The sequence below is a fragment of the Urtica dioica genome, chromosome 7 (assembly GCF_054948205.1).
Source record: "Urtica dioica subsp. dioica isolate 48M chromosome 7, U.dioica_male_clone48M_v1_H2, whole genome shotgun sequence".
NCBI classification, from domain to species: Eukaryota; Viridiplantae; Streptophyta; class Magnoliopsida; order Rosales; family Urticaceae; genus Urtica; species Urtica dioica.
This window is the reverse complement of record NC_142762.1, coordinates 28,835,847-28,846,143: the sequence shown is the minus strand read 5'-3', so window position 1 is coordinate 28,846,143 and position 10,297 is coordinate 28,835,847. Positions and strand designations below refer to the sequence as shown.

The 10,297-nt window shown below is 38.2% G+C and overlaps 3 protein-coding genes across 3 annotated transcripts; 2 read left to right on the top strand and 1 right to left on the bottom strand.

Annotated features, from left to right (window-relative positions):
- The first annotated feature begins 514 nt into the window (after nucleotides 1-514).
- Nucleotides 515-1,617, top strand: LOC149390683 (putative clathrin assembly protein At4g40080). Its single transcript, XM_089620698.1, has one exon. The coding sequence runs from the start codon at nucleotides 529-531 to the stop codon at nucleotides 1,468-1,470; it is 942 nt and encodes a 313-aa protein (XP_089476824.1). The 5' UTR covers nucleotides 515-528; the 3' UTR covers nucleotides 1,471-1,617.
- Nucleotides 1,618-3,737: 2,120 nt separating this feature from the next.
- LOC149390682 (leucine-rich repeat extensin-like protein 1) lies at nucleotides 3,738-4,781 on the top strand (the record flags this gene model as incomplete). Its single annotated transcript, XM_089619832.1, has 2 exons — nucleotides 3,738-4,280; nucleotides 4,764-4,781. Coding segments are annotated over 2 exons (561 nt in total), but the record flags the coding sequence as incomplete, so codon positions are not given.
- LOC149390681 (protein DETOXIFICATION 27-like) lies at nucleotides 4,745-7,224 on the bottom strand. Its single transcript, XM_089618602.1, has 8 exons — nucleotides 6,905-7,224; nucleotides 6,279-6,820; nucleotides 6,116-6,202; nucleotides 5,942-5,998; nucleotides 5,553-5,791; nucleotides 5,358-5,476; nucleotides 5,167-5,253; nucleotides 4,745-5,057 (listed from the first exon to the last, which is right to left on the bottom strand). Exons 1-8 carry the CDS (start codon nucleotides 7,184-7,186, stop codon nucleotides 5,004-5,006), a joined length of 1,467 nt encoding a protein of 488 aa, XP_089474728.1. The 5' UTR covers nucleotides 7,187-7,224; the 3' UTR covers nucleotides 4,745-5,003.
- Between the last annotated feature and the right edge of the window lie 3,073 nt (nucleotides 7,225-10,297).

Below are 10,297 nucleotides of genomic sequence, written 5' to 3'. Positions count from 1 at the left end.
TTAACTATTGTATATTACTTCTATCTACGAGCAAATTATCGTTATTACTTGTTAAACTTCTAGAAAGTTGAAACATATATTGTTTACGTTGACCATCTATTATTTAAAAGCATAATCATATGACATGGCGCCTTTTACATTTCGAAGGAAAAAAAATAAATTCTAATTATGCCGTATATATCCCTTGTAAAACAGGTTTATTTCATCATCAAATCTCAATAATGATAGGTACTCCAGGATGTCACTTAATAAAACGCGTGGCTTAAATTCCACCACGCCCACGAGTTGAATTGTTCTACCATTTCCAAATTCCTCCCAATTTCGACGCATCCATTGAACCTGAACAAGACAACATATAATAAAAAATGAAAATAGAAAAGATATCAACTGGTATTAATGTGATAATTAACTAACAAAGTTTCCTAAATAATATAAGCGAAAACCGTGTATCACAATATATATATATATATATATATATGGTTCAGAAACTCAAAGCCCATAACGCCGACAATTCATTATTAAAAAAACATGGGATTTAGTCGACGGAGGAAACAAAAAAGCATAATAATCGGAATCCTCAAAGACAAAGCCTCCCTCGCGAAAGCTGTGGCTCTCTTCTCGCCGGCGCGCTCTGCAGTGATACGCGCGACCCCGCACGGCGCCTCGTCTCCCCCGCCGGAGCACCGAGTCGCCGCCGTCCTGGAGCGCGGCGGCGAGTGCGCCGACGCCCTCGCGGCCCGGCTCCGGGGCACCGGAAGCTCCGCCGTGGCTCTCAAGTGCCTCGTGGTGGCCCACTCAGCCCTCTCCCATGGTTCTGGTTCGGCCTCGCTCCACCGCCAACTCATATCATCCGCCGCCGATTGCCTCAACTTCCACCGCCTCTCCGCCTTCCATGACCGCTACGGGCTCTCTGCCTGGGTCCGGTGGTACGCGAGTGTGGTCGAGCTCAGCCTCGCGGTCTCGCGGTCTGTATGGCATCACGGCGAGGTCTCTTTGTCGTCGGAGCTCTTATCAGAGCTCAATGTGCTCGTTGACTATGCCGAGAGAGCAAGCGAAGCCCCGGTGGAGTCTTTGCCGGAGTCCCTTGTAGAGGTTCGGAGGAGTGGGTTGTTGTACGAGGTTTTGAGGCTCGTCGGCGAGGAATATAAGCTTGTTCAGCGAGTGATCTTGGATCGAGGCAAGGAGTTGGGAAGTAAGTGGATGAGTTGCGACGAGTCGACTCGGTTTCTCGGTATTTTTAAGAGATTGGAGGACTGCAAGGAGAGACTGGTTTTGGTATTTCGTGGAAAGAGATGGGACGATGACTTTTGGGGTTCGATTGGTGGTATGAAGGTCAAGGCCGTTGAAATGATTGAGAAGAAAACCTTGCTACTTGGTTATGATAAGAATGTTAATTATCAGGGAAACTGGATTACTTTTTTTAATAACCCGTTTGTTGAGCCGGGACAATTGGTACTTAGTACTGTTTGATAATGCACAGGTGATGAGTAGTAGGGTAATTAAGGTTTTAACTATCGATGATAAATTGTTATTAAGCTGGTTTTTATCACCACGCAGCATGGAGTGTTTTTTTTGAGAAATTTATAAAGTGGGCTTAATCATTAGTTTATAAAAAATTGGACAAAAAGACTCTTCGACTAAATAATCATTAGTTTTTTTTTTTTTTTTTTCTCTCACATTTTCACTCCCCTTTCCTATCACTCCCCCAATTTAATGAAGCTTTTTGACGGATTTGACGTGGATTTGACGTTCTCACGTGAATTTGACATCGTCTCCCGTAAAATTCCGAAAAAGTATGAATTTCTTGTTTGTTTTGTGTTTCATTGCTTATAAATGATTTGAAATTATTTTGATTGAATTCAGTAAAGTTAGGTTTTGAATTTGGAGGAAATACGATAATGTACTATGTGATTCATACAATGTACGATGGTATACGACAGAGTACGATGACATTCAAAGACTGAGATTTTCAATTTTAATTTTTTGAATTACAATGGTGTAGGATGGTATACAACGAAATACAAATGATAAAAATGCTAAAAGGATACTTTTGTCCCTTTTTTGGTAAAAAATTTAGTTTTAAATATTTTGAAAGTAAGAGATCTAATTTTAATATTTTGACCTATTTGAGGTCCATTTTATGAAATATCTCTTTTGTTATTATTACAATTTACAACTATTCGTTATGGAACACAAAAGGATTGAATATTATTTGCAATTGCTAATGAGATACGCGGTACTCTGTAGTGATCTTCTCATTTTCCTTCATATCCGTTTTGCCCCTTTATAAAAGTAACATATTGACTTTACGAGTTGAACTAAGACTAATATCATTAATATTCCATAGTAAAAAAATCATGATACACTTTTCTTTGGTGAAAAAATTCACTTTATGGTTGGAAACTAAATCATCCGACTGGTTAGTGGTTACATTCTTTTGAAAAAAAACTCCGTACGTTTTAGATCACGAATTTTGTCATAAACGTTCCAAAGGAGGTATATGAAAAGAGAGTAGAATGAAAGAATATAAGTCGGCTAAAATCTCTGGGAAGCATGGAAGCGCTTAGGTTCCAACTAATCCTTTTATATGTAATTCGGTTTTGAATGTTTCGTTCATCGTACTGAAGAAGTTGTTCTAGGCTGAGAATGTTCACATTTAATTCCAAAAAAGTAATTTGCCTTGATCTTGATTAAAGCTAATTTGCTAAAGAATCTTGAGTAATATGCCTTCCATAATCCTTCTTGTTTGATTAAAGCTAATGTGCTAATGAATCTTGATCAAGTCAATTTGCCTTGCAAGCAAACACGCTTGAATTTAACTTAATAAAACTAGTACATATTCTTATCAAACAAAAACCAACCGCCCCTGCGATTAAAATAGCATTTTATAAAAGTCAAGCAAAGACAACAAATGTATAAAATGTTAAAGCTCCATACAATTCGTGCGCTTGAAAATGATACTTCACCTTGTTATTGAAACGAGTCTTTTAGACAATCCAACAAACTAATTCTCTTTTGCAGACGAAATATTGAAGTATCCAGGATTTTAGTTGTGATTATTGTCATAGTCAAATTCAAACGAGAACGGATCCATTTCCGAAATTTTGCTAATTTTTTATTACAAAAAAAAAAAAAAAAAGTAAAAAAACCACCGAAAATCTAAGAATTGTTAGATAGCCAACTTTTTGTAAATTTTTTGTAAATAACCATCTCAACTTATTTACGGCACTCAAAAAGACAAAAATACCCAAAAACATTCTCACCTATTTTAGGTTTTTGTTTTTTATTTTTTAGGGTCGTAAATAAGTTGAGATGACTATTTACATAAAATTTACAAAAGAGTGGCTATTGTACAAAACACTATAAATCAAATGGCTATATAGCTAAAAAAAAAACCGTTCGTATTATTATTATTATTCGCTTTGTTATTTTTGTCACATTCCTTGTCTTAATTTGTAATTTTGACCTAAACTCAGTTTGTAACCAGTTTCCAAAGAACAAGTAACTAAGGGGCTGTTTGGTAACGTTTTTATTTTTTGTTTTTTGTTTTTAAAAATAAAAAAGTGACCGTTAGGCAAAAAAACGTGTTTGATAAAGTCATTTTTGTTTTTTGTTTTAAAAAATAAGGGGGAGAATAAAACAAAAACCGGAGAATAAAAAAAACTTGTTTTCAAAATTTTTTGAAAAACAAAAACTCTCGATCGTCTCTTTATTTTCTTAAACGAAAACAAAAACAAACCTTGGTCGCCGATCCGCAGAACTTCACCGCCACGTGGACCGGTCCTTCGGTCTGTTCCTACACCGGAGTCTTCTGCGCTCCATCGCCGTGGAACCCTAAACTCCGAGTGGTCACCGGAATCGATCTGAACCACGGCGACATCGCTGGCTACCTCCCATCGGAGCTCGGCCTCCTCACCGACCTCTCTCTCTTCCATGTCAACTCGAACCGCTTCTGCGGCATTGTTCCGGAGTCTTTCCGGCGACTGAAGCTCCTCCACGAGCTGGATCTCTCGAACAACCGATTCGCCGGCGGATTTCCGTCGCCGGTGCTGTTCCTCCGTCGTCTGAAGTTCCTCGACCTCCGATTCAACGAGTTCGAAGGTCCGGTGCCTCCGAAGCTCTTCGACCGCCCGATGGACGCGATCTTCCTGAACGACAACCGGTTCCGCCTCGGAATTCCGGCGAATCTCGGAAACTCACCGGTCTCCGTGCTCGTCCTAGCGAACAACGATCTCGGCGGCTGTCTTCCCCAGAGCATCGGAAAAATGATTACCAAACATGTTTTTATTTTTTATTTTTAAAAATAAAAAACAAAAACATGACTACCAAACATGTTTTTATTCTTTAAAAATTAGAAAACAAAACAAAACATAATTTGTATTTTTAAAAACAAAAAACAAAAATGTTACCAAACAGGCCCTAAAGAAACCCTGCCTAGCATCACAATGTGAGGAAACTTCAGTGACGTGCGCGTAGGTGTTGCTTTGATGGCCCGAATGTGAGTGTGTGGGATGTAGGTGCGGAACCAAGATAGTCATGGAATTTGCTGAGTCTTATTAGTACTCAGTACCTAAGAACAAACACTCGAGCACAAGGCTCGGGGTCGCAATAACATGGTGCGTTAAGGAATCGGTCCTCGGGTTCTTCCTCCTTGTTTAGGCATCAATGTCGCCAAATACCCGAGTAAATAAGGCAAGCGTGTAGCGAATTACTCGTGGGAGCGTAAATGAGAGAGTCTATGGGATGGTGTGTAAATGATTCAGCTTTTCATGTGTGGATAGTTCTGTGAGTCGAATTATGGGTACAACCAAGGAAGGAAATATCCACATCCAAGTCCCTTCTTTACGCAGAACAATGCCACATAAATTTCTAAATCAGAAACTCTGTTATTCATCAGCAGAAGAGATGTAGAAGATTGAATGACGAATAACTCAACTATCAACTGCATTGAGAGGGAAAAAAAACTGTTTGTGGTATTGACTGGTAATATATAGCGCATATCATCACCGGATGTGAATCGGCCCCTGATTGGTTAAACTCATTTGAACCTTTTCCACCTGCAAAATGAATCGAACACCGAAAAAGATTGTGGGCATTTCTAACATCAGAAACAATATAAATTGGGTACAGTAAGAGTACTCATTCAGACATTTATACTGTTCTTACCGCTTTTTCCCATTTGTATCTCACAGTTATGAATGTTAAAGCCAAAGTTTGAATTATTGTTCCACTAATCATACCTGCCCATATTCCCTGCCAACATGTTATCACATGTCAAATACACCAATGAACTGGACTCGGCCAAACTTTAACATACTTACTGAAGATGACTAGAAATTGTTGGGTACAATACTTACCTTGATACCAAAAGAAAGAAATGAGCCAAAGAAGAGCCCGAGAGGCAATCCGACAACATAGTAACTTCCCATGTTCACAAAAGCCGCGGTCGCTTGCCAACCCGACCCCACGGCGACACCTGAAATGAATGCTTGTTAGAGCGCGAATAAAATGAATTCTTATATGCTCGTGGAAAATGCTAGTTCATCTTAAACCTGCGAGAACTGGCGCGACGGAATTCATGAGAATGGTCAACGACAACATGACTGAGAAATCATTGACCATCTTGACGACAGGAAGGCTGGATGTGAAGATGAGGGAGAGCTTTTCGTGGAAGAGTATGATTATCGAGGCGAACAGTAGCCCCGCGAATAAAGAGGTGAGAATCGAAACTGTGGTCGCAAATTTGGCAGCTTTAGCTTTGCCTGCGCCGAGCTCGTTTGCCACACGTACCCTACACCATCATCGACGAGACTACGATCGCGTTAGTGGTTGAACACGCTTCGCGCTTCGTTGTGTCACCATTGAATTCACAATTCTTAAGACAATAAATATCATGATATGTTCTTGCAGGTGATATTAATAACTGATGTGACATACATACCCAGTTGAGCCCAAAAATCCTAGAGGAATCATTGATTCCCAACCGTAGATTGAAATGCTACACACACACACACACACACAAGAACAGACGAGAAAAATTAATGATTGAATTGGTGGGAAAGACGATAATTAAAAGAAAGATAAAAATAAAACGAGTTTGAAAGTTGAAACTAACCAGATTGAAAGAGCATCAACTGCAACATGGGGATTTTGGAAGAACCCAGACACAATGATCAACATTCTGTAATAGAAGTTCTCCAACCTAACATAACACATACTTGTCCATAAAGCTAACTAAAATTTAAAACATCCGTACTCATATATCCAAGAAGACATACGAGAGCATGACCCCAGAAGCCAGAGAGAGCTTGAAGAAGTCCCAGAGATCAGAGAAAGCCTCGGTCGAAAAACCGGTCCAAGTGTCGGGGCACCCGCCAAGTGCCACGTAGGCGAACATCCCGAGAGCCGAAAGCCACCAGGCGAAATCAATGGTGAGGGCTGCTCCGACGATCCCGACGCGGAGGCGGTACACGAAGAGCCAGCTCACGATGACGTGGACGAGCAAAACCAGCCCGGAGATCACGGCCACGGCACCGGCCTTGACCTGGCTCTGCAGGAATCGCTGGAGCGAGAACTGGAATGGGAGACTGAGGTGGAACGGGACCAGCCACAGCGCCGCCGTGCCGGTCCGCGCCGCCACCTCGGCGCTCTGCCCGGCCAGCCTCGCTATCGGCGCCGCGAAAGCGAACATCGGAAGCAGCAACACCGCGCAGAAGGTGAGCACCACGCACGAGCGCTGCGCGTGGACCCCCATCAGGGCGTACCGCTTCGCCCCGTAGGCTTGCCCGCACAGAGTCTCGAGCGCGCTGGCCATTCCTAGCTACGAATCGCCCATCGTTTGACTTTTAAGAAGAAGAAAAGAAAGGGAAAGGAATGAGAGGGGGAGAGTTATGTGGGTGGGTACCAGGAATCCGAAGGTGACGCCGATGAGGACGGTGGTGACGATGGAGATGGCGGCGAGGTCGGTGTCGCTGAGGTGGCCGGCGAAGGACTGGGTGATGGTGGTCACCGAGAACATGGCCAGGCGGCTGAATATCGACGGCCCGGCTATCCGCCATAGCTTCTTCGACTCTGCCCACGTCCGTCCGATCAGATCGCTGTGCTTCGCTGGGTCCACGACGGTGTGGAGTAGAGAGACTGACAAAGGGTCGTTTCTTTGGTCTCCTAATTCTTGTTGGACTCTCATTTTGCTGGATTAGTTAGTAAACTAATTGGTGGGACGGAGTGAGTGAAGTGAGTTAATTCCAGTTAATTAAGCCGAAATTAATTCGGTAAACAATTAACCTTTGACCTAAATTAACGGTTTATGAGAGGTTATAATTGTAATTGGGTTTGGGAGCCAGTTTCTATTCACTTATTTACGCTCATTAATATTATAATATTAACCCACCTAAATTAATATTTGTTTTGAAGTTTGCTTAGAGCTTTAATTTATTTCAAAATTTTGGGCATGATTTTCAAGTTCAAAGCTATTCTATTTCGAAGTTTGTCATGGTTTGAGGGTCGGAAGTGAACGAGAGAAGGCTGAAAAGAAAATGGGAAAGAGGTTGTTTTTAAGGGTATTTTTGATAATTTATATACCTAAAATATGGATTTTCTAATGTGTTCAAAATATATTTTGGTTTTTCAATGTTGTGTCTAAACATCATTGGTTTTAATTTAATATAAACTAATTCGATCTTAATATAAAATTATTAATTATTAATATCACGTAAGATGTTAAGAGAATTACGTATCATATAATGAAGTGCTTGGCAAATTTAGAAGAAGACCAAAGAAGAATTATGACAAGAGGATAAACCAATTTAACTGTAAATGAAGAATTAAGGGGAGCTTTTGAGCCAAGCCATGTTTTGGATTAGTACGAGGAATATCCTCAAGTCCGTCAACATTAAGCCTAGGTGCAAGTCGTTGGCCCAGTACGGGGAACGTGCCTTGCTCGGAATGAGCGTAGTGGACTAGCATGCTTGGCTCAAGCCTTAAGCAATTCAAGCAATTGTCTAAGGCCCTATTATTTTTTAGAAACAAGGCTCAATTTTTATTTCGAATAATTAAAACCGATGTTGATTTGTTTTTTTAAGACCCAATATTGGATTTTCAGTTATTTTGCCCTACCGACATAGTGTATGTTCTACATATAAAACAAGAGAAATTAACACATCTAATTAACACATCTATTAGTATTTGATAGCTCATTTCACATTCTCAAAATCCTTTAAATAAATATTTTATATTTCAAATCCTTTACCTGCTTTTTAAATGGTAAACAATCATTTTCCTTCTAAATTAAATTGTATATGATAAAAAAAAAGAAAAAAAAAGAAGTTAAATGGATTCGGAAACAGTGAACAAGTTTTTTTTTAGGAAATTGTAGACATCAAGAAAATAAAGAAAAGTGACTTTAAATAAATAAATAAATAACTATATTTTTCATAATAAAAATTTAAAACGTGCTATTTTCGGGATAAAGTACAAAAACATTGCTACCAGAAACAATTTTCGCAAGAGATATAACCATATCGTTCCAATTTGTAGTGTAAGTTAGATTGTGTGTGAAAAGAAAGAGAGCACGGATTGGAAAAAAAGAAAGCTTGTTCGTTAAATAAAAAAGAGTTGCAATATTTTAGACCATCACAAATTTGGGGAAACAAAAAAAAAAGTTCTTACTTTCCTTTTTTTTTTGTTAGATGGTTTATTTTTTAGGGATTATTTTTCTTAGAGAAGTGTGAGTAGTTAGATTATTTCTTTTTATTTGGTGTGTTAATTTGTTTTTATGAGAAATAAGAACATAACATAATCATGTTTTTTTCTAAAATATACTCCGGTTATAAGAAGGATAAAGGAAAAAGAGTTGAGGAATTGGCTAACTCTCAAAAAGAGGTTCTAGATAAATTTTTCACAAAGAAAGATTTACAAACCATATGTTAAGATATAGATGAAGAAGTGCACGAGTATGAAGATGGCGTTGCAGAGGTAGAAACATCTAGAGAGACTAAACATGATGAAGAACCATTAGGTGATTTTGATGAAATTGAGATTGAAAAAGATGTTAAGAAAAAAATGAAAAGCTTATAAATATTTATGATATGGAACATTGGAATGATATTGATAAAAAATTTAGAGAGACGCTAATGGGAGAAGGTCCAATTCGAGAAAAAAGTGAGATTAAATTTCCTACATTTTTTTTACTATTTACACGAAATTATATTAGCTAGGGTAATGTCATATATCTAATATATATGAGCTACAAGCATACGTAGGATAAACCCCAACACAATTACACAAGGGAAATTGACAGCAAATCTTACAAGTCGTACTCCACTTTAACTAAATAAACCGAAAAACAGATATTGACACATCTACTACTACTTGAGATGTACAAAAGATTGTAATACCATTAGTAAAATCGGTCACGAAATTCAAGATTTCGTATCAGGTCGGTCAAGAATCCTCTAATTTTCATGACAGTCACAAAAATTTAAAAATTCGTGATCAATTGATCACGAATTATAGATTTTCGTTAGAGATGGATCATGAATTACAGATTTTTGTGACCGACGGGTCACGAATTATAGATTTTTGTGATTGATTGGTCACATATTATAAATTTTCATTACAGATTGGTCAAGAATTACAGATTTTCGTGACCGATTGGATACGAATTATAGATTTTTATGACCAATTGGTCACATATTATTAATTTTTATTACCATCGGCCACAAAATACAGATTTTCATGATGGATTGGTCATAAATTAAAAATATTTCAAACCCCAAACACATTTATATAAGCTCTTTTAGCTCGCTTTATTTTTTTTTTCCTTTCTGTTTGTCACACTCAATCTTTTCTCTACCTCCATAATTTTTCCGGAAATAAAGTTTGTGAAAAAGATTCAAACACAGCTTATTCATCATTTCTTCTATATTTAGTTAAACCCTTGGCTTTGTAAGAGTTTTTGTAATAATTTTTTCTGTTGTAATTCTACGCTAGAATTTTTAATCCAGTAATAATTTCATTTATAATATTATATATATGTATTATTTTTTCAGTTTTTCATCTAAAGATTGTTGCATGGCAAATCAGTTTGGTATCATAATATTTATGAAACTATCTTGAAAATAAATTAGTCTTCTACTATATTTATTTAGCTAATTTCACACACTTCAAATACTGAAAGAAATTAGCCACTAAAGTGTATATGGGAAATGTACGTCTTCCGGTTGGTAAGCGATCACTTGTTCTGTGCTTCATATATCTGATAATAACTAGTTCGATATTGAACAATGGATACAATTAA

Bases quoted from the DNA above. Each gene is read 5' to 3' on its own strand.
- LOC149390683 (XM_089620698.1), top strand. From the start codon at position 529: ATGGGATTTAGTCGACGGAGGAAACAAAAAAGCATAATAATCGGAATC.
- LOC149390681 (XM_089618602.1), bottom strand. From the start codon at position 7,186: ATGAGAGTCCAACAAGAATTAGGAGACCAAAGAAACGACCCTTTGTCA. The intron at 5,254-5,357 runs GTAAGTATTGTA...ACATGTTGGCAG, and splicing joins TTCTTTCTTTTGGTATCAAG to GGAATATGGGCAGGTATGAT. The intron at 5,058-5,166 runs GTAAGAACAGTA...TTCATTTTGCAG, and splicing joins GATACAAATGGGAAAAAGCG to GTGGAAAAGGTTCAAATGAG.